The sequence below is a fragment of the Triturus cristatus genome, chromosome 7 (assembly GCF_964204655.1).
Source record: "Triturus cristatus chromosome 7, aTriCri1.1, whole genome shotgun sequence".
In the NCBI taxonomy this organism is placed as follows: domain Eukaryota; kingdom Metazoa; phylum Chordata; class Amphibia; order Caudata; family Salamandridae; genus Triturus; species Triturus cristatus.
This window is the reverse complement of record NC_140590.1, coordinates 658,878,867-658,906,153: the sequence shown is the minus strand read 5'-3', so window position 1 is coordinate 658,906,153 and position 27,287 is coordinate 658,878,867. Positions and strand designations below refer to the sequence as shown.

General features: G+C 46.9%; 1 protein-coding gene across 1 annotated transcript in view; it reads right to left on the bottom strand.

Annotated features, from left to right (window-relative positions):
* Window positions 1-15,736: 15,736 nt before the first annotated feature.
* Window positions 15,737-27,287, bottom strand: part of PRKAR1A (protein kinase cAMP-dependent type I regulatory subunit alpha) — a 299,228-nt gene continuing 287,677 nt past the window's right edge. The window contains exon 11 of the mRNA XM_085617303.1: window positions 15,737-18,626. Within this exon, the coding sequence (XP_085473429.1) occupies window positions 18,454-18,626 (173 nt within the window). The 3' untranslated portion in view covers window positions 15,737-18,453. The remainder of the gene's footprint in view (window positions 18,627-27,287) is intronic.

The following is a 27,287-nucleotide window of genomic DNA, read 5'->3' as shown; positions in this document are numbered from 1 at the left end:
CATAGTCGAGTGTTGGCACCGTGTGTAAGGGCAAACTGATCGGTGAGAGGGGGTCTGGTAATGAGGGCGCTCCCTCCGAAACCTTTTGTGCTTGCCTCCCCTTCGAGTTTTGAACTCACGGGAGACGTCCAGGACTGCTCAGAGCCAGTTAAATCGTTAATCCGTCTCTGCGTATTCGAGCGATCACAGCCCTCCTCACCGCACAGCAAGCCTGCTCCGGTCGCCCTGTTGCGTTAATCAGTCTCTGGCGTATTCGAGCGATTGCAGCCCTCCTCACCTCACAGCTAGACTGCTCCGGTCGCCCTGTTCCGCAAGGAGAGGTCCGGGTCCAGTGATGCCCGGGCTGCTCCGTGTTAGTGCAGCTCCTCCACAGCGATGGGACGACCTTCCACGAGGGTGAGTGGTCCCAAACAGTCTGTTTTGTACGGTTGTGTACAAGTCCGGTTGTGTACAAGTTCGTTTCAGTTGTTCCTGTTGTCTTCCTGTTGTCTGGGCCAGGTTGGGGCTAATAGGGATATAGGAGCAATTTTCAATCCCTAGCCTCGGAGCTCCCGTTTCCGAGCTCCTCACCCACTATGCATAGATCGCCATCTGGTGTTGGGCTCGGATGCTTACACTTTATTGTCTTGGAATAGTCCTTTGTAGTCACGAGATAGGGGAATCCTCCCTTGGAAGATAGTGCGCATGAGCATCGACTCCATCCTCTGATTGGTTTTCGCCATGATGGGAAACGATGGAGTCAGTAAGAAGTAAGAGATGTCCATGTATCTAATTAAGATAATACTGGAGCAGATACAGGTTCTGGGGAGGCGGGTGGGCGTGTACAACTCTGCAGCTCTACATGCCAAGAACAGATGCATACTGGTAAGTAGCATTTTCCGTTCGAGGCATATGAGCTGCAGATTGTACACCAGGGGTCTCCAACAGGTCGATCGCGAGCTACTGGTAGCTCGCCGACCCTCTGAGAGTAGCTCGCGCTGCTATTTAATTTTTGAGACATCATTTACAATTTTATTTTGTATCCCGTCATTTTCTTTCACAACTTTCAGCCCTTTTCCACAACTAAACAGCCCTTGCCCGCCCGCACACAAACCAGCTGCTCTAATTGGCTGTAGTGAGCTTAGCTGGGGCGGGGCAGGCTGGAGACCGTGACGTTCTTCCTCCTACTAACGAGCCACCTGCCTTTTTCAGGCTGGCACCGCGCTTCCCATCATCTTCCACTCCACAGACTTCACTTGGGCCTCCCGGAGCAGCTCTGAGGTAAGAGGGGCCCCATACCCTGCATGAGCCGAGTCGCCGGGTAAAAGTACTCAGTGCTTGCAAGGCCTTTTGATTTTAGCGTTGTCTGCCACTGCACTTTAGATCTGCCTTCAGTAAAAAAGAGCAGTGGCAGGCAACGTTTAAAATGAAAAAGTCCTTTCAGGCACTGACTGGGGCTGGGCTGATATTCAGTGGCGTAGCTAGGGTGGGGCGGTGGGGGCGGTCCGCCCCAGCAGCACTATTTTGGGGGCGGACAAAGGCATTCAGAGAAGGCTCGGCTTGCTTTCGTGGACGTTCGAGGACGGGCAGAGAAGGAATAGGACTCGGGCAATGTCCTCTTCTTTTTTGTGCTGGCAGCTGCCCCCCCCTCTCTTCCTATTATTTCCTCTCTTTCTGTCTTGCTTCTCACTTACTGACAACCGTGACTTGAAAAAACGGTTCCCAACTTCTTTCCTTCTTTAATTTAGTTGCTTCCCTGTGAAATAGATCCAAAAAAGAAAAACACTCTTGCGAGAAATGCCCTTTTTCTGACATTTTTCTATTCCAAAGTTCAGCGGGATGGAGAGAAATGGAAGGTTTTAAATATGAAAAATAAATACATAACTAAATAAAGCAAGACAGAGGGGTGGCAAAGTGGCCAGATTGGTTTTATTTACATCCAAATACAGCAGCATCACTTTACAGAGTTTGCCAGTTAAGCGCTACTTTTGTTTTCTCGTCTTTCTTTGAACAGCATTGTTGTCCCCAGGTGGGAACGTGTACCATTCCTGGAGGTACTGCAATACCTGGTTGATGGGTGGATTGGAAAACACAATGTGTACCATGGCTCTGTGTTTATGGCTCTGTGTTTATGGATGTGGTCTTTAAACCATACTGCTTACGTTATGTAAGGATATAAGCAATGGACATTGAAACGGTTCCCTTCAGGGCCCTCTAGTCATGTCCTTAACTTTTCAGGTAAAACCACTCGCTGATTTCTGACTAGTGAGTGAGAGATCGTTAAGGTAACCATGTTGTTTCTGCTTACATTTTACATGCTTTGTTTACTTAATCTTGCATTCCCTATGAGTGGTTGCTTGAACTTTTTTTTTTTAGGCAGTATATTACTCTTATCAAGTGCATAATTTGAATTGAGCCACATCCAAGTGTTTATAGCTGGCACAATTAGGTTATAGCTGAAGGTATTGCGAGTTTCTCTCAGTGGGGAAGTATGGTGTTCAGTGGGGGAGAGGATGTGGCACTATGGCCAGAGCTGTCGAATTTGGAACTGGGGAACCAGGTTCAGCCTTCATGACCAGTCCACCAGACCACTCTACTGAGGGAGCACATTCCCATGCTAGACCGTAGAAGGCCGCACTAGACCAATCTAGACGGGAACTCTTTAGTATTTTGTCCAAACCACAGTATGGGCTCTGAAGAAATTAGGCTTAAAATCAATGAAATTGGGCGTGAGGGGGTCTCTCGGAAAAATGAGCGAGTTGCTTGGGGTTTAGTAGCTCACGACGATTTTCACTGACTAGAAGTAGCTCTCACTACACAAAAGGTTGGAGACCCCTGGTCTAGTGTGTCCAGCTTCCTCTTCTTGTGTGGAACAGCAGCCACATGCCCTGTTCGGGGGTCTATATGGAGTTTTTTCTGCTTGGGATTGACAGGATCTCGGCGCCAACTTCTTCGGGTCCGAGCGGGGTTTGGATTTCTGCTCCAAGGCCTTAGGAGGTGGTTTGGGGTCCTTTGGCTTGTCTATGGAGACGGAAAACTTTTTCGGTTCCGAAGGCTTTGGCTTCGGATCCGATGGTTTTTCTTTCGGCGTCGAGGTGGTCGGTGCTGGCTTCTTTTTGGAGTAGGTTGCTCTCCAGTCTTCAGTACCGAAGGCCCCTGCGGGACACTAATATGCAGTTTGCAGTGCCAAAGGCGCCTGCGGGACACTAATATGCGGTTTGCTCGGTCCAGACCTACCGGAAGGCGTGTCCTTGATCTTCGGAGCCGGGCCCGGGGGCAGGGCTTCTGAAGCTTGTTTTCGGTCGCGACTGGGGCCAACAGGCGAAGTCTTGACCAGGGCCTTCTTTTTTTCGGGTGGAGTTGGGGTAGGGGCAGTTGTACTCACTCGCCGTTGACCAGGAGTGATGTGTTCGTCCGAGTCGTCTGCTTAGGACAGAATTTCCAGGTCCTCCGAATCCTCCTCCGGGACATTGGGGTCATCGAAGATGTCCACTGGTGCCGGAGCTGCTCGCTGCGACAATGTGTCGTCGGGCCCGGCGATCACGGATAGTCTTCTTGGATCGAAAAGAGGCGCAGGGTTCGCAATTGTTCTAGTCATGCTCGGGCGAGACACACAGGTTACAGACCTTGTGATGGTCACTGTATGGGAATTTCACTCCACACTGGGGGCATTTTTTTTAATGGAGTCCTTTCCATGAGCTGTAGGCCCGAACGGCGTGGATAGGCCCAGCGGCCCGCGACGACAACTGGAATAGAGTAGCTGAGATGCGCGTCGAAAATCACGCGATCAAAACAATACCGTTGAGTTGTAGATAGTTTGTGAGTCGAAAATGTTTCGTAATAAGGAGCCGCAAAAGTTACATCTGAACCCAATGGCGGAAAAAACAATCTGAGGATGGAGTCGATGCCCATGCGCACTATCTTCCAAGGGAGGAGTCACCTATCGTGACTACAAAGGACTCTTCTAAGACAACAACAAAGTGTAAGCATCCGAGCCCGACACCAGATGGCGATCTATGCATAGTGTACAATCTGCAGGTCATATGCCGCGAACATATCAATACACACCGCCGTAGCCGTGAGAAGAGATAGCAACACCTGGGGCCAATACTGCAGCAGCCGCTGACAGTTTCATACCATATACAAGAATGTGGCAGGTCCATGCCACATCGCGGACATGCGGAAGACAATCCGGGGTTGAAACTGTGCTCGCCGTTGAGGAGTCAAATATGTGCGTTGTAGATAACAGAACTGGATTAGCTTGAATCGTGCATTACTTGTGGCTTCTGCTACCTGTGCCAGTGCTCTCCTCCACTCACCATCTGTCAATAGGATGGGCAGCCCCTGGTCCTCCTTTAATGTCGTATAGATGAGGGAGATGAGCCAACGACTAGACCCAGAGTCCAGCAATGCTACCAGCATGCCGGACTCTCCGGGTTCATCTGGGAATGTTGTCCACATCTCCTGTATAGTGCTTGATATTTTGGCATACTGTAGGAATTGCCCCGCAGGCACCTGGAACCAGTCCTGTGCTTCCTGAAAGGTCATGTACTTGCCGTTCTGATATAGGTCCCCCACCCTCTCACAAGCCCCCCTCATACCACTTCGAGAGATCCATGACTACTTGGATATTCTGGAAACCCTTCAACTAACGCAGAGGTAACGTGCTAGCATACGGGGCCTTTCTGTTCAACAAGGTCACTGCCTGCTCCCAGGCCTCTGTGACCCGGCAGATTATGTGAGGGCATGTTTTAGGGACCCCTAGAGTCCATCTTTAGGAACTGCTGCAGTTGAATCCCCACGTTCCAGCTCCCCAGTAGGTCGGTCTCAATCGTGCGCTCCCCCATGCACCACTGAGCTAAATATTGTAGCAAGCCAGCCAAATAGTATAGCCATAGATCCAGCAACCCCAGGCCGCACCCATTCATATCTAGTTTTTGTATATCCAATCTGGCTTTGCTACGCTTTCCAGCCCAGACCAAGGAAGTCAGGAGACTGTTCAGCGTGTCAAACATTGACTTCGGGATCTTGCAGAAGGAGTTCTGGAGCACAGAGGCATTGAGGCAACAGTACTATTTTCGATACCGCAACCCTCCCCATAACCGACCGTGGTAACTTGTTCCAAAACACTATAGAAGCCCGCATACTATCGAGGACCCTCCCCATATTCAAGTCACACTCGGCCTCCGGCCGATGGACAATCTGTATTACGAGGTACTGGAAGTGGAGGTACAGGGAGATCACAAACTGCTCCCCGCGCCAATGCAGCGAGCGGGAACAGGATGGTTTTCTGGCAGTTAATACAGACTGGAAGCAATCCCAAAGGAATCCAGTATTTCCTGTGCCGCTGGGATCTCCCCCTCCGGCTCACACAGATAAAGGAGAGCATCGTCTGCATACAGGGAGACTACGTGATTACGACCGTATACCTCTATGCCCCATGGTGCCATATATCTGTGCAAGCGTATTGCCAAAGGCGCCAGGGCGAACAGCAGCAGAGACAATGGGCACCACTGCAGTGTGCCCCTTTCAATTACAATGGTTTCAGATACAGGTCTCCCAGTCTGCACTCTGGCCATCGGTCCATGGTACAGCAGCCTGACCCATGCTATATACTCGCTTCCAAATCCCATTCTTCACAATACCTCCAAGAGGTTGTCCCACTGGAGGGTATCAAAGGCCTTTTCAATATTCAGGGCGACTACTGCCGCTCTGAGGTTTATGTCTGCGACCGAGAGGACATGGGACAGCTTAAGCAAGTTCATATGCGTACCTCTCCCAGGCATGAACCCGCATTGGTCCTCATGCACCAAGGAATTCACCACTCTCCGCAGCCTAAGAGCTAGAGCCTTGGCTAATAACTTAGCATCCACTCCAAGCATGGACAGGGGTCTGTATGCTGCAGGGTCCTCGGGGTCCCTGTCGGGTTTGGGGAGCATAACGATCTGCGCCTCACGCATAAAGTGGGGAAGGACTCCAGCCTGCTTAGCCTCCCGCAGCGTATCTAACAGTCGGGGGAGAATTACATCAGCATACGCCTGATATCGACTGGAAGACCATCGGGGCCATGCGCCTTACACCTGGCCATTTCTTGCAGGGTTGCCTGAAGGTCCTCCAATTGTAGCTCCGCTTCTAGTTCCTCCCGCTGGTCATCCGAGAGCCGCGGTAGTGGAACCCTCCCCCCCCCCCTCGCCCAAGCAGTCGTCACTCACGCTCCCGCGGTATGTGTTCACCAGGTGATCAAATAAAACTGCATTAACACCGACCTGCAAGTTCACTGAAACTCCCTCGGGACAGCAGAGTGTAATCAGTGTTAACAACCATGGGAGTAGAGGGCAGCGGTGAGTGGTAACGGTCCAGCACGGGATCCAGGACTTGGTTGAAATCACAACTGATCACGATGGCAAGTGGGCCCACTGAGACAGAACAGGAGAAAGACATTGCAGGACCCTAGGTTGATCTGTGTTGGGGGCATATATACACCCCAACAGGACATGGTTACCATTCAGGCATGACTCTAGGAGAACATAGCTGCCCTCTGGGTCAATCTGCAGGTGTACCACCTCAAGCAGGGTCCCTGCCCTCACCCAGACTACAGCCCCCCCTCCCATAGGCTGAGAAATTAGTGGTGAACACTTGCCCCCCCACCTTTTCTGCAGTTTGACCCCACTCCTCCACCCTAGTAATGCGAGACTCCTGCAGTAAGGCTATGTGTATGCCCTTCCACTTGAGGAAGGTATGTAAGCGATAGCGTTTAGCCGAGGTATGCATGCCTCGGATGTTCTGCATGAGATGCCTTGCTAGTCCGCCCCCTCCACTTCCCACAGGAAGCCAACCGTAGGTAAAGAGAAGAGTTAGTGGCACTGACCAGCCTCCCGAGTGGCTCCTCCTGGGTGCCCCCCCCGCCAAAAGAGGGAAAGGGGTCAGGAAACTGCTTGCAGCAGATTAGACCATCTGCACATAATAACTGAACAGCAAAAGATAAAACAAAACAAGAATACCGAGGGCTGCGAGGTAGCAGCCAACCCCCCAACCAAAAGCAGCAAACCATTCTAGGAGTGAGACTGCAGGCGGCGAAGGTCCAAGGAGGAGTGGACCATGTGACAAATGGAGGAGGTCCGGCCTAGTAGGATAAGATGATGAGAAATGCCCAGGTTGAATAGGGCTGTAGCACGAGACTGAGTCTACCCTATTCAGAGGATTCAGTGAAGGGTGCCAGGCACATCCCTACTGCCAGTCAGCAGAGGTCTAGAAGGTGAGGGGCCTATTACCCCACTAAATGATTCCTCCAGGGAGGAGGGGCAGCCCCCGTAGAAACTGGGGAGGCCAAAGGTTAAAGAGGTAGAACTTTGCCCCCACTGATGCACCAAGCAGGCCCCAATCAAAAAACAGCGAACCAAAAGAGGTAGAGATCCAAGCAGCAGCAGGACAAGATGGCGGCACAGGTGCTCTGCAAGAGGTCTCAGCCAGGGAGGGGGGGGGGGGGGCACACAAAATCCATAGTGTGGTCCGTAAGCACAGGGCACACCTGCCAAAGCAGGGGCCTTCCACAGGCTCTGATGGGCCCCAGTGCAGCCCTTGTACTCACAAATCGGGCAGGGCAAAGAACCTGGCATCACGCTACTCTTTCTAGGGTGCTAGACCCACCCTCGTCCATGCATCTCCCAAGGTTCCATGCCCACACGAATAACAGCGCTGTAATGTAGGGTCTGACTATCCATGGGGGACCACTCCTCTCATCCAAGCACCTCTGGCGTTACCTGCGCCTGACCAAGGACCACCTCTCCTTCAGGAAGAAGCTGAAGACCTGGCTGTTCGAGCAGTAACGGCACCCCCCCCCGCCCCCCCAAGCACCGTGAGACCCTACGGGTGAGTAGTGCGCTCTACAAATGCTTTGATTGGATTGATTGGACTGGGGGTCCTGGGTGGCCCGGCAATGTGAGGCCTGGCAGGCACAGGGCTGTTTCCAGCGTGTGTGAGACACGCTCCCAGAGAAGTGCAAGCAAACTTCGAGGGGGAGCCGCTCAGGGTCCAGGCTCCCCACCTGAAAGCCCCATGTCCAAATTATTATTACCCAAGCTACTACTCTTGATTGATTCGTTTTGCCTTCTGGAAAAATCAATTGGATCTTTTTCAGACGCACACATCTGCCTCATACCCAAAGAAGGCAAGGACCCAAAGTTTTGTAAAAACTATAGACCTATCTCTCTCGTAAACATAGACTTTAAAAAAAATTCTAAAGCATTGGTACTTCGTTTAGATTCTTACCTACCAAAGAACAATCTGGCTTTAAGGAGTGCGTAATTACAGATAACACACGACTCTTCAATAATATTTTATCCAAAGCTTCACATCTAAAACATCCTTTTGCAGCAATAGTATTAGACGCCAAAAAGGCTTCTGATAGAGTTGAGTGGCGTTACTTATTTTATACCCTTAAATGGTTTGGTTTTGGTCCTAAATTTATATCCTTAATCTCCCTATTATACTCAAATCCATGTGCCGCGGTAGACACCAAAGGTTTAATATCCTCATTTTTTTTTATCTCAGTAGAGGAGTACGGCAGGGATGCTCCTTATACCCTTTTCTTTTTAATCTAGCCCTTGAACCTTTCAATTCCAAAATTCGTCAAAACGTGCTTTTACATGGTTTTGAAACACCCACAACTCACATTAAACTTGCGGCTTACGTCGATGACATTCTGCTTTTTATTTCAAACCCTAACGAATCAATTTCTGCCTTCTTAGCAGAAGTACAATCCTTCTCCCTTATTTCTGGATATCGATTAAATAGTGATAAATGCGAGATTCTCCCCCTGACCGCATACACTTTTAAAGCAGACTTTACATCAGCTAACTTTACATCAGCACAAAGTTCAGTACCATGACTAGAAGTGAAAGTTGAGCTGTGTTTGTTGTACCAGACTCGCTTGCACATGGACAAGAGTCTGCTTGAGTCACCTAAGTGCTATCCTGCTCCACACGCAACTCCAGGTCATAGATTTTCTTCTGGCTCTGATCACCTCCATTAAATTCAAAAGAGATCAATCAGTGCCTTGAAGGTCATGAACATTCCTACTCTGATAGATGCTTGGTGCATTATTAATTCAGCAACTTGTAGGTCCATTAAGGGAAACAAATTGCTCCTTCTACATTTGACTACTCGAGGAGACTGTCTTCATGTACAACCCTATCAAAGGAGGTGAATGTTGGTCCTGCTGAAGGCCGTCTTGCCCTTGATCAAAATCTACAGGCAGCTGATCTCTCAGCATTCAGATGCTAGATGGAACAATGATACTTCTTGAGAAATAGAAAGAATTCAGGACTGATTTAAGTTACAGCTATGGGAGACTTTACCCTTAAAACCAATGCACCACTACTAAAGTTCTATTGGATACTAGATTGCTGCCAAACTAAAAACATCATATCAAATCCTCATTTTGATACATATATTCGAGTGATACTGATACAGTCTGTCAAACTTGTAAATTAAAAATGTATTAATTTATTCAACAGGCACATAGATTCAAATTCTATGAATTGTCTTTAGATATACTAGAGCTATTTACAAGCCATATATCTCAGTGCTATAAGAATCATATTAGGCTACATTTGCCTAAACTGTGGTATAAAACTGAGTTTATGTCAGGAACGAGTTCAGCACAGACCTGGGACACGTTTCAACATATAAAATATATATTTTAATGACCCAGGATAAATTCCTGAGAAAGTCAGTTCAGTGTGTCCTATTCACACTAATATCAATTGCCAATTTCCCCTCTTTGCAGCCAGTTATTCTTTTCAGCTGTTGTGCCCAAGCTTCTATAGGCTTGCAGATCTAGACCATGCTACATTAGGTGCTACCCTGGCCTCCAGAGTAACTCACCAAATAAAAGTTACCAATGATAGAGATGGATTTTCAATCTACACTAGCCACAGAGAATTGACTGTTCCACCTAAGTTTATTTTAAACAAGTGATGTATGTCAAACTAAACTATAAGGCGTTTTGATGGCAAATTACATTTCGCAGAAGAAAACCTAAACCCTAAACAAAGATAAGGCAGATTACAGTTAAGGGCACACCTAAAAGATGAGACGACATGCAGAAATTCAAACACTGCCCTTTTGCAATATTAAGAACTGAGTAGGTTAGCAATGCCCATGGTTAAATGTGGGAAATGCGGATGGTCTCTGAATTTAAGTGACTATGCATTTCCAATACTTAATTTGTTTTTTTGAGAAGCAAATTTTATTAAATTTTCATAAGTAAACAGAATAGGCTAGAACTAAAAAGGAAACAAAAACATCAAAGGAAAAGCTTCAAGACAATCAACCCATCATTTTTATTAGTGCAACTCTACTGAGGAGGTTCCGGGGCAGATCGTGCCATGCATTTAAGCTGTTTTTGGTGCTCAAGGTTAGGTGTCAAGTTGAGGGCACCCATGAGTTCGGGCACGGCTGCCCCATGTATACCTTTGTATTTGAAGCGGAGTTGCCGGCGAGGAATGCCCACGTTCCAGTTCACCGACGAGGTGTCGCCTCACAGGATGATGAGGAGGAACTTTGTTGTATTAAGATGCAAGCCAGGGGCCTTTTCAAATAAGTAAAAAAAATTCGAGGGCCCGGGTGCCCGAAGTTGCCGGGTCCCTCATACAGAGAAGAACATCGGCATACAGCGCCATTCTGTCCTCGGAAGCGTTCAGCCATTGCTATCCTTCCAGTTGTGCATCACAATGGACTAGCCGTGTCAGGGGCTCAATGGCCAGGGCAAAAAGCAGTGGGGAAAGGGGGCAACCGTTTTGGGTGCAACGTTTTATCGGAAATTTATCAGATACCATCCCATTAACGTGGACCTGAGCCATGGGGTGGGAATATAGAAGAGAGGTAATTGCCTGAAAACGGCAGCCAAAGTAGTCCAGCCGGCAGTGAAGAAGGCCTTTTCAAAGTCAGCAAGAAATAGTGCTAGGTCTCCGGTCACTTTACCCATGTGGCACAGAGCGCATGAAGCTGCATTGATCAGGGTGGGTCACGGCAGGGAGGACAGAGTGAAGCCTGGTCGCAAAACTTTTTGCATAGATTTTAATATCCGCTTTCATTAAGGATATCGGTCAATTGGATTCATGGTACAGCAAGGGCGGAGTGGTCTTGGGAATAACTATAGTCGCTAGATCGAAATCTGCGGGGAAGGACCCTTTATTGAAGGGCTCATTGTACAGTCGAAGTAGGTGGGGAACTAATTGGTCGCGGATGGTGGAGTAATACTCAAGAGGGAAGCTGTCTGGGCCAGGGGTTTTCCCGGCATCTAGGTTTCTGATGGTGATGTGGATGTGGATTTCATCATCTGTAAGTGGTTCGAGTGCAGCTCGCTGGGCTGCCATCAGAGATGTAAGCAGGAGGTCATTGAGGAGCAGGTGGATGCATTCTACGTGAGGACGTGTGTCACTGGCATAGAGCCGACGATAGTAGGCTGTAAACACTGCTATGATACCAGGGGCAGTCTGGGTCACAGAGTCGTCAACCCCAACAGGTATGAAGTGGGACGCGATGTCCCGGGTTACAAGTCCATATAGAAGTGCCCCGTTTTTGCTACCGTGAACATAAATATGCCGAGTGGTCGCCCTCCAGGATCGGCGCACCTCGTTTGAAAGTAGGGGTGGGGGCGCAGTTCTGTCTATATCAAGTTTGCGGGTGATTTTTCAGTGGTTGCTAGGGTCACCCTGGTCTCATTAAGGATGCGTGCCTCTAGCTTGAGAAAGTCGTACTGCCTGTATTTTTCTTTGTTTAAGATAGCTCCTCGCCCGCTCCCGTATTGTGGATTTGCTAGCTGCCCATAGAGTGCCTGAGTCTCTAAGAGCCAGTATTAGGATCAAAGTAGGATGCAAGATCCTCAGCTAAGTGGTCGGTCAATCCCTTATCCATCACAAGCCAAGGATTGAGGCGCCACATAGAGCAACCAGAGAGACATGGGCCAGCCAGCCAAAGGACCTGTGGAGAATGGTTAGACACACCTCAGGAGAGCATCGATGCAACTGCGGTGGCCGAAACATCGGTAGCCGAAAGGAAGCTATAGTCAATCCGGGACATCGAACATATGGAAGATAACACATGCGAGTAGGCTTCTGTTTGTGGATTCCAAATCCTCCAGGCATTGCACAGGCCCAGTGTGGTCATCCATCCCGTGAGGGCTCGGGCCCATCTGTCCTGCGAAACAGGGCCAAGGACGTCTGAGAGTGGGTCTATCACTGCATCAAAGTCGCCCCCTAGAATTAGGGAGAAAGAGGGCAGACAGCTACAATTTGGGTCAAGTCCCAGAGTGTCTGGTTTTGCATGTGAGGGAAGTGTGTGGGGGGGGACAACACAGTGTATTGCCTACTGTCTCATCCACCCGCCACCCCCACATATCTGTCCTGCGAATCATAGAATGTCTAGGTTATCGCAGGATGGAAATTTTTGTGTAGAGGGATTGCCGTACCCCAGGAGCCCCAAGTGAAGCCTGCGTGGTAGACTCAGGTGTACCAAAACCTACCTAAGGAGCATTTGGTACCCAGGAGGTTGTTATCCTGTACATCTGGGTGGTGTAGGTGGGAACACCGGAGAATCAATTTGCACTTAATACGGTCTAAAAGACCATTGACGTTCCAGGACAGAAGGGTGTGTTGCGTCATGGGTGCGGTCACGCTGTGTCATGTGTGGGGACCGCAGGGCTCTACTGAGAAAGGGCAGTAGCGAGAAGCAAAACATAAGGAAATCCAAATAGCAAGGAAACCATGAAACAATCAAACATAACCATCAACAGTACCCACCAACTCCTCCCCTCTTCCCCCCCCCCCCCCATCCCACACCTTCACCCCGGAATAATCTGTCGCCCTAAAACAATCCATAATGAACACTGAGTACATAATGGGGCATTCGAGGAAGCAGGAGACCTCCTCCATACAGACCGGTAAACAAAGGATATCGATGGTAATAGGCATCCTGGGTCAAATGTGAGTCCTGAGCAACATTGAGAGTCCCTTTGTTGAAGATGATGGCATCAGGAGTGGTGAGTGTCCATGTGCATCATTGTCCCTCGGTTTCTGGGTGTCACAGAGGATGGCTGATGGACTGCCTCATCCCAGGGGGAGGCTGTGATCCTGGGTAGCGAGAGTCCGACAATGCTGGGGAACAAGGCCGGAAACCCCTGGACCTGTGGCACCTGCGAGAATGGGCGAGAGCTGTAGCCTTCTGCGAGGCGGTCAAGGACCCCAGTCTTGCGCGTCCAGAGTAGTCATGGCTGCGCAGGTTCCGCTGCTCAGTACCCCACTCCCAAGCCGCCTCTGGGGTGTAAAAGAAATGAGTACAGGAGCCGTGCACCACTATCAGTCTGGCGGGGAAGAGCAGAACACAGGGAACAGACATGGCTCTGAGCTTTTGTTTTACTTCATCAAAGGATTTAAGTTGCTGTTGGGTCACCTTCGTGTAGTCGGGAAATATGATCTTCGATGAGTGGTATGAGAGCATTTCTCGGGCATGGGCCTTGCAAAATACCACGTTGTGGTCTCTGTAGTTAAGGACATGAATGATCATAGGGTAGGCAGGTGCTAGCGAGCAGTGGGCCCGCTCCACTACAAATCATGGCGAGAGGGAGTCCTACGGGATCCAGGAGGGTATCCAGGTCTCCACAAAGGCTGTCGAACCAGGGGTCTCAACCTCCTTAGGGAATCCCACCAGGCAAAGGTTGTTCCTTCAGGAACAATTTGCAGAACCCTCTGCTCAGGCTTTGAGGGTCCTGACCGTGACCTGTAGGGCGGAGACTTTGGTTTTAATGTCCGTTGAGTCATCTTCTAGAGTTGATATATGAGACTCCACCTCTGTGATCCTTCTCGCAAAGTTGCGCAGGTACTGCCGCAACAGGGTCACATCCACCCCAACCTCTGGGATTCTGGTTCCCAAGGCCTCTTAGAAGCCAGAATGGCTTGAAGCATATGAAGCACTTCTGGGGAGACCGGGTCAGACATGGAGGACTTGCCCCCCCTGTGGACTTGTTGGGGTGTTCGATGGCAAAGGTGGCCAATTTTTCAATCTTCGATTGGGAGGTCGAGGTAGGTTGTCCATCTTTCCCCATTTTCATCTCAGTATGGTGGGGTCGTGGACTGGGCCATTAGGAGAGGTGCCGCATAGCAAGTGACTGCGAGCTAGTAAGCAAGAGCGCCAGTGAGTGTCCGTACAGGCCCTCGTACAGCAGGTAGCAGGCAGGGTGGGGTGCTTGATAAGTCCCCTCAGCCTTCTTGCCCCAAAGGTGAGGCAGCATGAGCAGCTGAGGCATGGCCTGGTGTAAGGTAAAGATGTCCAGACCGTGGCAATGGGGCCCTGCCAGAGCAGAAGGTGGACTCTCTCCCCTACCCACAGTGAGGAGGGAGATGAAGTGGCAGCAGATGGAGCATATGGGAGGGGGCTCCAATACAGTAGGCAAAAGTCAAAAGAGGCAGGCAGGAGGATGGAGGCATCCACGTCTCCAGGATCCAGGCCACAAGGGTGCCCTCCCCGCAACCGTTCCACCAATTATCAACCCACCGAAGCTCCTCTGTTGAAATTGATAAAATTATGCTGGTTCCCGATGGAGGAGGTGTCCATACGTGAGGCCCCGGACCCTCACATCAGGTTCCATTGTCTCTAGGTAACAGCCAGCACAGCATACGTGGTGTAGATGAATCCAGATCGGCACTACATGTAGTGCGTGTCAGCAGCAAGGTGCTCCAATGCAGCACGTGATGTCCATGTCTACCAGCACTCACGCAACGGGGTAGGCTGCCGGGAGCCAGGAGGGTGAGCAAAAGTCTCAAGGAGCCGGGGACCACAGCGGCCCCCTCAGCGAAGCGGCACCGCCTCTGGAACCCCAGCAAAAGCAGGAATTACCCTCATGGGCCCGAGCCCTGCAACGCACCACGTCGCCCCTCAGAAACAGTCATACAGGCCGTTGAGGAGGCAAGGCGGCCCTCTGCTCACAGCCTCACATGGCAGCCAAGTGTCCAGCACGGGCGTGGCCGAGTAATGGTGAGGGTGGCCCCACATGGAGGGTTGGTTCCATGCCGCAAGGTTCCACAACAGATGAGGGGGAGGCGAGCAACTTTAGTGGAGCAGCCTGCAGCACTTAAATGTTCCCCCTAGGGTCTAGAAGCACGGGCCCAAAGGCACGGGCTGCCGCTACAGGGCTTTTGCCATATTGCGTGGGGCACCGGTGTGCTCGTGCTGGGCAAAGTGTCAGATGGTCCGGCTATAGGGTAGAAGCACAGGGCCAAGCAGGGCAATTGGGTTGGTTCAGGGAGGCAGCAGGGGGATGTGGATACCATCAAACAGACTGATGGTGCCAGAATTGTGGGGAGGACAGGAGGAGATCTCGAGAGAGCCGTTCAGAGGCATCCTCCATCTTGGCTGCATCGACCACACCTCCTCTCCCATACTTATTTATGGCCATGTCTACAGCTGTGATTGTCCTCAACTTCTTTGGAAGGTAAGGCAGCAAAATGCTAGAGTTACAACTGTCTGCATAAAATGAATTATTCAGAATTAGGCGTGTAATCTGTTGAAATAAAGGGGCACATTTAATTGTGTGCATAAATGTCACACTTAGTAGACAAAGTAGTATCATAATACACAATTCCCTCTTTGTTTTAAAACAGCCAACGTCAAACCAACAATGTTTTCAGAAAGAAATAGTCTGTATTGACTTTAAACTAAAGCAATACATATGTTATACATAAAAAGCAGAACACATGGCTTTAAGAATTTAAGATTTTTATTGCTCGACCTGCCTTTAGGACAATCTAGAACAAAAGGAATTATGTATGTGTGTACATCTCTCACGCAGAGATACAGAACCCATCAATAGCACATACAGTAAATCAAATTTATATAGTTTGATAACAAGACAAAAATGGTCCTCTGGTTGGCTATCACTCTAGGGCTAGTATATACTGGATACGTTCGCTAAAGGTGGCCTAGCAAAAAGTACTTCAAAAGCCCTGAATATGTTCGCTAAGGCAAACTATGCCAATTGTGATTTCAAGAATTATTAAATTGCACACAATAAGGTAAAGCTATAACAGATTAATATTTGGGGTCTCTTACTTCAAAATCTTGTAGAAGAGCTACAAAATAGAGTATGCATTTTGCAACACATTTAAAAGTACATTTAATGAAAAACTGACATGGGGTCATTATATAAAGTAAATACATGTGCCGCTGGAGAGCTACATTGCTGAATTACATAGGTGCTTTGACAAGGATCAAATCAGGCTTCAGCTTTTCTAAATACTGCAGGATAGAGCTCATGTTATGTTAAGAAATAAATTTGAACTGAAAAAAAATCATTACTTACAGGCATGCTTGCCTTCCTTGAAGCATGGTTTTAACCACCCATGCCACAATCCAAAATTATTTATTCACAAATGGTTACATTATACATTGGCAGAGAGCACACACTTATGTACATTGCCACCGCCCCCCACCTGGAAAAAAAATAATATCCAGAAATCAAAAAATATATATCACATGTGACCAAGAACAAAAAGGTTACTTTGAAAGTCCATAATTGCAAGTTACCAAGGTTTATCTCACAAACAGAAACGTGGAAAAACATGGTCAACAGCATCTTTCAATAGCATATTTTGTGGGGGGGGGGGGGGGTTAGGGAGAGTCAAAAAATGCTTTCCTTGGTGACAAACCAGTTCTAAATGCATGAACAAGTCCTGCAAACCAAACTCTTTACTACATATTAGGAGATAGGGATTCGAAGTTGGAAAAACTGTTTGCTGCACTTAAGGGAGAACTTACAAAGGAGGTAATGGCTTACATTAACACACTGATCAAAATTCTATCCAGAACATTACCGCAGTGGTCTTGGGTATTTCAGGACAGGCACCACTCCATTAATGGGAGAGGAGACAAAGAGCACCATGGGTGATTGAGATCAGAAGGAAGCCAACTCGAACCTGGATGTCCCGTGAAGGCAAAAACAATTTGCCCTTTTGGGCTAATCTGTAGACCCTGAATAGGGGCAACTTTTGATGGAATGAGATGGGCACGGCCCATTGAAGTTATACAAGAAATGCCCATTTTAAAGGGCATTACACGGTTTAGGTGCTCTGACCATTCTATGACAGCCCTATTAGTATCATGAGCATCATAATTACATCTGTGTTAGTTGTATTTTTTCATTACAGTTATTTTGGTTAAAGGAACCATTTAGCTTCATGACTTATGTAATAAAAAAGCTCCACCAGTAAATTATGGGAAAGCAAACATGAAAAGATATGCTGAAGGTTCACGAAACAACGCATTTTTTGGTAAACAATTGAGGAAATAAAACCATCCATAATGACATAGAAGAATCCTGCCAGGCGTGCATTGGTATCATTGGTGCATACATTATTAACATAAAGCCAGTGAAATACTGAAATATATATACAGGTACTGCAACAAGCATTAATTCAAATACATGAAATGTGTGGAAAAGGTAGGCAACAGGAATCTCAATTTATGCACTCATTGCTTCAGTGAAATGCATGATTATGGGCAGCTAGGGACTAAAACAACTGCTGCTGACATGAAAGACGAGTTCATGTTATGCTTTGCTTTCGTAAATGTCATCTGTCTCAACGCCCTCTTCATCACAATAAAGGCCTGTCGAAGCTGGTGTGGCAAAACAAACTTACTCTCGAATTTCAACACCACACTGAAAGGTATGAAAGCTGACACCAACACAACTGATAAAGAATTTACCAAGCAAATCATACTTACTCGAAGACTACTGCACAACAAATTAAAAAAACAGTAGGACGATTGGGCAACCAACTAGATTATGGTGGTACCCACTTTGGAAATGGCACCTTTCATTCCCTCGACCCACCTCCAGGAAAACGTATATGAAAAGAATGCTTTCATTTTAAAAAAACGTCAGGGCTTCCTTGTTAGATCTTGTATAATTTCCCCACTAGCTGATGCACTACGTATTACTGAGCCCATACAATTTCATTCTCAAAAACAGTGAACGCCTGTATCATTTAATTTTTAAGAAATACAGCAGATTGTGACCACAGCCTAAAATAGGTTTACATAATTTGCATCATTAAAAAAATATTCTCCACTGTTACATCCTTAATCTAGGGCTTCTGTTGGCGATAGGACAGATGCCCAACACCAAAAGCAGCACAGCACGCACTGCCAAAGCGAGACACTATATTCTGCACAAAGACAAGCAATGACAGCTAAAGTCTCCATAGAACTCCTTCTATACATGAAGGAGACGGCAGAGCCAGCAATGACCAAAATTTAAAAAGAAAAGCGGTGGGAGCTTTTTCCTGTGTTTTTGCTTTAAACAGACAGAAGCTGTAATACCGGTGGGCTGTCGGGCGCTGCAAATGGAAACAAAAGCAGTCTGCATTTGTGAAGCATGTGTCGGTTTTTGCCGGTTCGATTCGGGAGAACGAATGCGTTTCAAACGGAGAGGGACACAAAGCTGTTGTACTGCTGGATGTTCCGCTTGAGGATATCGGAGCAGGGTCCGAGGACACGTTCAAACCGTGGTCGGTCAAGTTTCACGCACTTCAGAGGGCCACGTGCAACCACTGTGGCCGCACGGGGGCGGTTCATCAGAAGGGCTATTTCACCTGAAACAGAAAACATTTGTTGTAGTTCAGCAACAGTTCGAATCAAAGATGCTAGATAGCGGCCAGTATATTTCCGTACAATAGTGCGTTGCTTGTCACCTTAAGAGACTACTTGCATCATTTAACACTGCTTAGTCCTCGAGTTGTAAATTATGAAAGGATAAAAAGCATAAATGGAAAACGAAACGCTAACGCACTGCCACTCCTCTGTGGGCACTCACCTTAGACATGTGTTGTGATGCACCAATAATGCACAGTACGTTGTAGATTTCTGTAAGTTTATTTCAAGTGTAAGTAATAAAAAGAAGACACCGCTATGGTCTCTCTGCAGGACTGGCACCAACTGACTCCCCCACACTCTACATTCCACACTCCCAATGCATAAATACGCTCACAAGATAGTTTATTTTTTATTTTTTAAACATTTTAAAATACCTAGCCCAAATAATAAAATGACAAAAGAAAAACAAAGCAGAAACAAAACCACAATAGATCACACAAATAAACCTTAAACAACAAGAAACGTTAGAAACATCCTATGAAAACTATAATCAAATATCAGTGCTACAAAATAAAACTTTTGGAAACAGTGTCTCACATTAAATACATGGTCTACAACATGTAACATCACAGTTTTTCCATGGTACACGTCTTACGCAAAACCAGTTGTTACACTTCCTCGTGACCATTTTTAGGTCTCGCCTGCGATGCAGCGCATGCGCTGCTTCGCCTTGGCGACCTCTATTGTCGTTGCTTTTGTGTCCGGCTTCTGTGGAAGCGGGGTTGGTGTCCCCCCTGTCGGCATTAGGCCCCGCCCACCCAGACTGGAGATTTCGCTCGCGCACAGCGTCTCAGGCAAGAACCTGTTTAAGATGAAAGCAGCAGTGGAAGAAACCTCTTTAATCATGGTGAGGCCAGAGCTGTTCAATTTCTAAAGGTTTATCTGTCACAGTTGCCTTAAGATGCAAAAAAAAGCAGCAACCAGGTTTAAAATATATTATCAAAGCATCGCATTATTCGCTGACATGACTGCGTAGTGCGCGCGACGGAGAAACGGAGCAGGCTGGTAAGAAAACATGTCTGAGGGGAGAATAATGTCGTAAACTTCTAAGACAAATCCCGGCCGCTTTATTGTTTAGCCACTAAATCTAAGTATACTCACGGCGGAGGCAAGTTATGGCTAACATCTCGGTGAGCATGATGAGTTGAACAAGCTACCACTTTTTCGACTTGAAATCTGGGGTCAGTTGCAGTGAAATAGATTATTTTTTTAGGTCTTTCTCTTTGGTTACGTTTGAAACATCTGTGTTATTACATCCTATCGTCATTCACATTGCAGTGGTCACAAACACCTCCAAATGTATGTTCAAGTCTCAACCTTTTTCATCCTCTTATTAATTATACCTAAAGTTTACTGCTAGAGCACCATTGTTTTATTATCTCTGGGTGAACACCAATTGCCCATTTCTGTGGTATCTGTGGTTACACATATAATACCACACCCCTGCTGCTAGGGAGTTACAATAAGCCTACTACTATGGTGTTCAAAGTTATCCTTAGGTTGTTTTATCTCTGCTTCTGGGAATTTTATAGACATCACTTTAGCATCTGTGGTCATCCATTGGTCATGCCTCCTCGAAAACAGGATGACATCTTAGTTTCCTGTTCCAGCAGGTGCCTGTTGACTTCATGGGTTCCACGTTTAACAATTCTGATTGGACCCAGTCCCAGTGCCACATAAACTTACCCAGTTGGTAGAAGGCAGATGACAATTGATAAGGACGTTTTGGAAATGACATCCAAATGTGACACTGCCCCTCACAAATCTCTCTGCTTCAACCAATTTTGAAAGTTCAGCCAAACGTTTGATGTGATAAGGTGTAACACGCCTCGGAATCTCACGCACATTACCAAAGTACTTCTCATATACAACGCTATTCAAAAACATCTATAAGCCATGTAAGCCCTCCAACTAATTGTGGACTCTAAAGAATTTGCATTCTCAAAGTCATCTTACTATTATGTATGGCTCTTATTGACATCCAACATTATGACTAACCAGATTTTAGAAATGGTTATTCACTGATCTTATGAAGTTACAATTGGAAACAAGCATTTGCAATGCAATAGGTCTCGCATTTTAAGCAGTTTGAGCTATTGGCATTATAAATAACAATGCCCTTTATTTATGTTTTGATTCTTAAAACATAAATAAAAGCCATGTTATTTACAATACCAATAGCTTAAACTCGCGTACATGCGAGATCTATTGCATTGCAAATGCTTGTTAAAATTGCCACTATTTTCTACCTGTTTGGAAACTGTTCTCACGGACCTCTGTCCCATTCCGTACTCCATCTTGAATTTTCACAAATTTTCCAGCATTCCACCAATGACAACCCTCTACCATCACCGCATTCCCACAAACCTTCATTTCTGTCAAGGGTTCACCAAAACTGGTGCCTCCTTTCTTCCCAAAATCTTTACATTTATCCCAAATGACATTTCCTGGTCAAAACACTGTTTGACTGACTTTTTAACATCATAGCAGTCTTTCCTTTTCTTCTGAAACCCTTCCACTCTATTCACCATTGACCTCTGATCCAGCTTTGTAGTACCTACTCTTTGTACAGCTTTGGCTAACCAGGTGGGGAAAAGTACAGCGGTAGAGTTACGTCCTCTGAGGAGCTCAAAAGGGGACACCTTCGTGAGTGAATGGGGTGTTGTGCTATAAAACCACAACTTAGACTTCATGGCTTCATCCACATCGTAATTGTTTTTGGCCCACTTTACGCACTCAACCACAACTCTATTCATCCTCTCTACCAAACCATTGGTTTGTGGGTGGTAGAGAGAACTCCAAGTGTTTTACACCAGATTCCTCCAGAAACAACTTCATTTCACGACTTACAAATTGAGTTCCATTGTCTGATATACCAGACTTTGGGAAACCTTCCCTCAAAAAAATACCTTTCAAGAAACGCATTGCTAGCCGTGTGAACTGAAGGGAAAAAAACTGTACTTCTGGCTATTTACAATGGTAATTCATCAACACAAACACATAAGTGATATGGAAGAAAATTAATAAGCCCCACCATATTCATACCCACCTTCGTCCATGGCCTCTCAGGCAAAGATATCGCTGTAGAGGTGGATTCACGACCTTGAACCATTTTTCTGCTCTCCTACACACTACATATTCTTTTACCACTGTGTCCACATCCCTGTCCATAAACTGCCACCAATAATGGGCTCTAATCCTCCTTTTTGTCATAGTTGAACCAAGATGTCCTTCATGAGAATTATTAACTAACAACGGACGAATAACATCTGGGGACAAACATTTGTCACACCTCATCACCACCCCGTCCTAAATAGAGTGATCCTCCGCAACTTTAGAAAAAGGTTGAAATTCTGAACACAAGTTCCTTTCCTTAGACCACCCACCAACAATAAATTCTTTGACATTTGACAAAACTAAATAATTCTCACCAGCTGTCATCCAATCAGTCTCAGAACAGGACTTCCACTCATCAGCATCAATTAGTGCTATAAAGCAATCTTCTTTGTCACCCTCTGGGTCTATAGTGTCCTGATCACCGACAGGTAACCTAGATAGAAAATCTGCTGTGATGTTCCCTCTACTGTAATGTACTGTACTGTAACGTACTTCACTTCAAAATCCTACTGAAGCACTTTGGTTGTCAAGCAAGCAATACGAGGGGTGGTGCGCTTAATCTCGTCACATATCAAAATTTATACACTGGGCTTGTGACCAGTCTGTATAACATATTTTCTGCCCCACACAACTTCTGAATTTTTCACTCGCACAGCAACTCCTTCTCGCTTACCGAATAATTTATCTCTGGCTCTCGCAGCACTCTACAAGCTTAACTTGTAACAACATTGCACTCATCAGAACATTGAGTTAGAACAGCACCCAAGCCATACTTGCTGGCATCCACTGTGACGGTATAAGACAAACCAGGATCATATGGACTTCATGTCCTAGCATTTGTCCTTTCAAACGTAATACACTCAAACGTGTCTTGGCATGAGTTGTCCCATCCAAATGGAACCTTGGTCTTCAACATATTAGAGAAAGCCCTCCTCTTAGATGCATAGTCCAGAATAAAATTCATCCATCCAAATGAATGAGCGCAGCTCCACCTTGTTTTTGGGTTCTGGACATTCTACAACTGCTTTAACTATCCCCAGGTCTTTATTGGAATTGCCCCGAAAAATCAATGTCTCATTTCCAGAATTCGCACTTTTCTTTCCTTACAACCACCCCATTAGGTTCAAAGATATGTAGAACAGATCTAAGAATCCAATAATGATCTTCTAGATCAGTGGTCTTCAAACTTTTTGATGTCGAGACCCCCTTGTCAAACCTTCTTAGGTGCAAGGACCCCATCGGACAATATATTATAGAAGCTGGTTCTCATCATCATCATCTATCGATAACTATAAATGCCCCTGTTATACCTGCCATCTTTTGGCATGTTTCCCCTGTTTTTTTCCTTTCCGACCTAGTTTTGACTCGGTTTTTGCTGGTTCAGTGTCTCTGCACACTTTCTCACTGCTGTTCAGTGTTAAAGTGCAAGTGCTCCTATTGTAAATTGTATAATGGATTGGCGTTTCCATCATTGGCATGTTTGACTTACTAGTAAGTCCCTAGTAAAGTGCACTGAGGGTGCCGGGCCTGTAAATCAAATGCTGCTGGTGGGCCTGCAGTACTGATTGTGCCACTCACCCATGCAGCCCTGAAAAGGGTTATCAGACCTGCCATTGCAGAGTCTGTGCGGTTTGTAACTGCCATGTCGACCTGGCAAGTGCACCAACTTGCCAAGCCCTAATTGTCACTTTTCTTACATGCAAGTCACCCCTAAGGTAGGCCCAAGTTACCCCTGTGGGCAGGGTGCCGTGTATATTAAGGGTATGGCATGTACTGGTGTGTGTGACATGTCCAGGTAGTGAATTACAGTGTGTTTCATCTTTCACTATGGAAAGTCTATCTGTCTCATAGGATAATGGGAGTTTACTTATAACATCTTATGAGCATATCTTCCCATTGGGACAAGATCGAGAAATGGGGTTTAGCATGCTGAACTCAGAATATAAAAATGCATCTTTTAGTAAAGATGATTTTTATGTTCTGTGTTTGAAAATACCACTTTTAGAAAGTAGGCATTTTGTTGCTTAGCTATCCTGTGTGCCTCTACTGGGTTTGTCTGTCTGGCTTTGGAGTGACAGGGGCTGGGGATGTGCACTCTCATCAGACAGCTATTGGGTTCAATTTGCAAACAATTCTTAGCAAAACAACCAAGAGCCATCTGGTAGATAGTAGGGGCTTCTGCAGGATTACCAACTTCTTCCCCTGTGAGAAGGATGCGCATCTTCAAGAGTAGACATAACATTTGATATAGCGCAAAATCAGGGACAGCCCATCCACCACGAGCAAGAGGTAGCGTCATCAAACGGGAGGCTCTTCGAATCTTTCCAGGAGCCCACAGATACTTTTCGCATACTGACTGAAGCTGCCGAATCTGAGGTTTTTTGACTAATAAGGGAACTGCGCGAAAAAAATAAAGTACTCTTGGTAAAATAACCATTTTTAACAGGTTGGATCTGCCCACAAGAGTAAGATGGAGACTCTGCCAAGAAACCACGGTAGACTTAGTTTTATCCAAGATATCATTCCAGTTAACTGAAATCATGTCATCCAAATTAGATCTAATCTTGATGCCAAGGTACACTACTTCCTCCACTACCCTAGGATCGAATACTGTGGCTGGATTCGTACAGAGGCATTGAGTCTTGGCAGTATTCAACTTATAACCAGAATATCTACCAAAAGAATCGGCAAGCTGTTCAATGACCGGCAAGGCGGTATCAAGGTTGGTGGTAACCACTGTGATATCGTCAGCATAAGCAAAAACAATAAAGGGCAAATTCTGAACAACAAAAGGGGAGGGGGGGGGGGGGATCTGGGTATTTTATTCCAACATTTTCACAAAGGGGTTAATATACAACGCAAAAAGAGGAGAGCAGGGACAACCCTGACGGGTCCCCCTGCAGATCTGAACCGGTTCCGATTTAATTCCCATTGAACATATCTTCGCAGTAGGAGCCTGATAGAAGATCTGAAGAGCGCTGCTAAAACCACCCCCAAACCCCATACGCACCATTATCTCCCAGAGAAAACTCCATGCGACCCGGTCAAAAGCCTTCTCGGCGTCGAGCAGGACGAGACCCAGAGACCTGGACTTGACCTGTGCGACGTCGAGAAGAGCAACAACCCGGCTAACATGGTCAACTGTACCCCGACCAGGAACAAACCCATGCTGCTGCAATGAAACCAATCCAGCGACAAGCGGGGCCATTCGATTGGCTAGGAGTTTGGCATACAATTTACCGTCGCAGTTAACCAGAGAGATGGGACGATAGGATCCTGGCTGATCAGGAGGCTTCCCTTTTTTATTAAATATAACGATGTGCGCTTCGTCCCAAGATTGAGGAGGGGATCCTTGTCTAGCCGCCTCAAAAGTGTTCAACATATCCTCTCGCAGTTCATGAAAAAATACCTTATAAACCTCCATAGGAAGAGTATCTGGCCCAGCAGCCTTACCCGAAGGCATTTTAAATAATGCCTGATCAATTTCCTCAAAAGTGAACGGCATATCCATTTCCTCTACATCTGCCGGATCCAGCTGTTCCGACGTCAATGCGGGTAATCCCAGATCGAGAGGAAGGTCACCAATATTCGGTTGGCTATATAACTCAGAATAAAAGTGGTGAAGCACCTTCATAATAGTCTGGGGATCATGAACTAGTGTACCTTGAGCATCATAGATAGCGTTAATCTTTGAAGCCTGACTTTTAGCACGTATTCTTTGGGCTAAAAAAACCTGATAAACAAAAACAGAAAAAGAATAAAAATCTGAAAGTGTACTGTGGAACACATTTTTTGTTCATATACCCCCCCTGAACCCTCCTCCTTCGACCACCCCCACCACACGCGGCCCCCCCTTCGTGCCCCCACCCCCCCACACCCTCCCTTTTCTGTGGCAATGGGACCTAGGTCCCTGTGATGGGAAGCTGGTGACGCTCCCTGCGGTGCCCCCCAAAAAATCAGCATAGCATGCAAAAGAGAGAGAGATAGCATATAGAGAGAACCTATTTGTATGCCCAGTTTATGCCATTCCTACTTTCAAGAGCCAGCCTTAAGTGAATGCAAGTACTCTTTGGCCTGAATTTCAGAAAAAATAAAAAATAAAAAATTATTCTGACCCTGATACACAGTTTTTAACTTTGCAGGATTAAGAAAAGCTTGCCCCCCCCCCTTAGCTTGAAAGAGAGGTATTAGTTGGCGGAGCTGCCACCTCCGAGCAACTGTCTCGTGGCAAAAGTCAGGCCTAACAAAAAAATTTACCCCTTTGGCAGATCTCTTCTGGTTAGGTCTAGCTAGATCATAGACGGCTTCTCGTGCAAGAAAATTATATAGAGATCAGAATGGCACGGGAGTATGGGGTCTCTAGACCAGGACGAGTAGCTTGCGATTTGCTATGGAAGGGAAAGCGGTGAGCTCTCTGAATCTCAACCTTCCAGTCCCAGTGGGAGAGTTCAGGGAAGGCCTCTACAAACAGCTGGATGACAAATTGTCTCGTATCGCCTCCTTCCGCCCCCTCTGGAATACCCAAACCCCGTAGGTTATTACGTCTCATCCGGTTTTCCAATTCGGATAGTTTCCAGGAGACATCTTCTTTTTGGGTCCTTAGCTCGTTGACTACTCCTCTCTGTGTTGCTACTTCATCCTCCAGGATAGATATGCGAGATTCTGTCTCCCCTACTCTGGTGCCGATTTCAGAGCATGTCTTGCTTATGCGTCTAATTGCGTTTTGCAGCAAGCCCCCTGCATTCTGACATCCTCAAGTCTAGACTCTGCCCTGTGTGAAAGCATTGTGTCATAAATCATTTCCAAGGTGATCTGTTTTATAGGATCTGAAGAGTTGGCGGTAGCTGAGATCCCCTCCATCCCGTCATTGCCGATTGCCAGTGGGTGTGTGGTTGAAAACTAATAGTCCCAGGCCAGATTCTCCCCCAGAGGGTCAGAGGTGTTGTTGACTGGTGCGGAGCTTGCAGGTAATTCCTGTCTGCTTGATGACTTGATTTTCCGGACAGTACCATCAAGTACAGCCGAGTTCATATAACCACCGATCAAGCAATCATCGATCTCGCCCTGGCTCGCAGACCCAGCCTCATACTCAGTCCAGTCTCTGCTAGTAGCGTCATCATCCTCAGTGGTCGATGATGCATCTGAGAGAGAAAAAAAGTTATCCAGCGCGTCATTATCGTGGTTGGGCTCAGCTCTTCCAGTGTCATTAACCACTGGACCTCCCCCACTAGCCCCCGTCAGGGGCTCAACCTCAAGGACATCAACTGGCGCCTCTATAGCCCCACCGGCCAGGGAAGAAAGGATAGTAGGGATAGAGGGGACTACAGATCCCATAATGCATCCTGCAGGTTGACAAACTGCAGTTAGCTCAGAAGCTTGGCCGAGAGAATGATTCAGTTGATTCAATTGATTGCCAATCAGGGGAGGGTCTGAGGTCGCCTCGAGGGGGGCCCAGTACTAGCAGTTTGATACACTTTGCACCG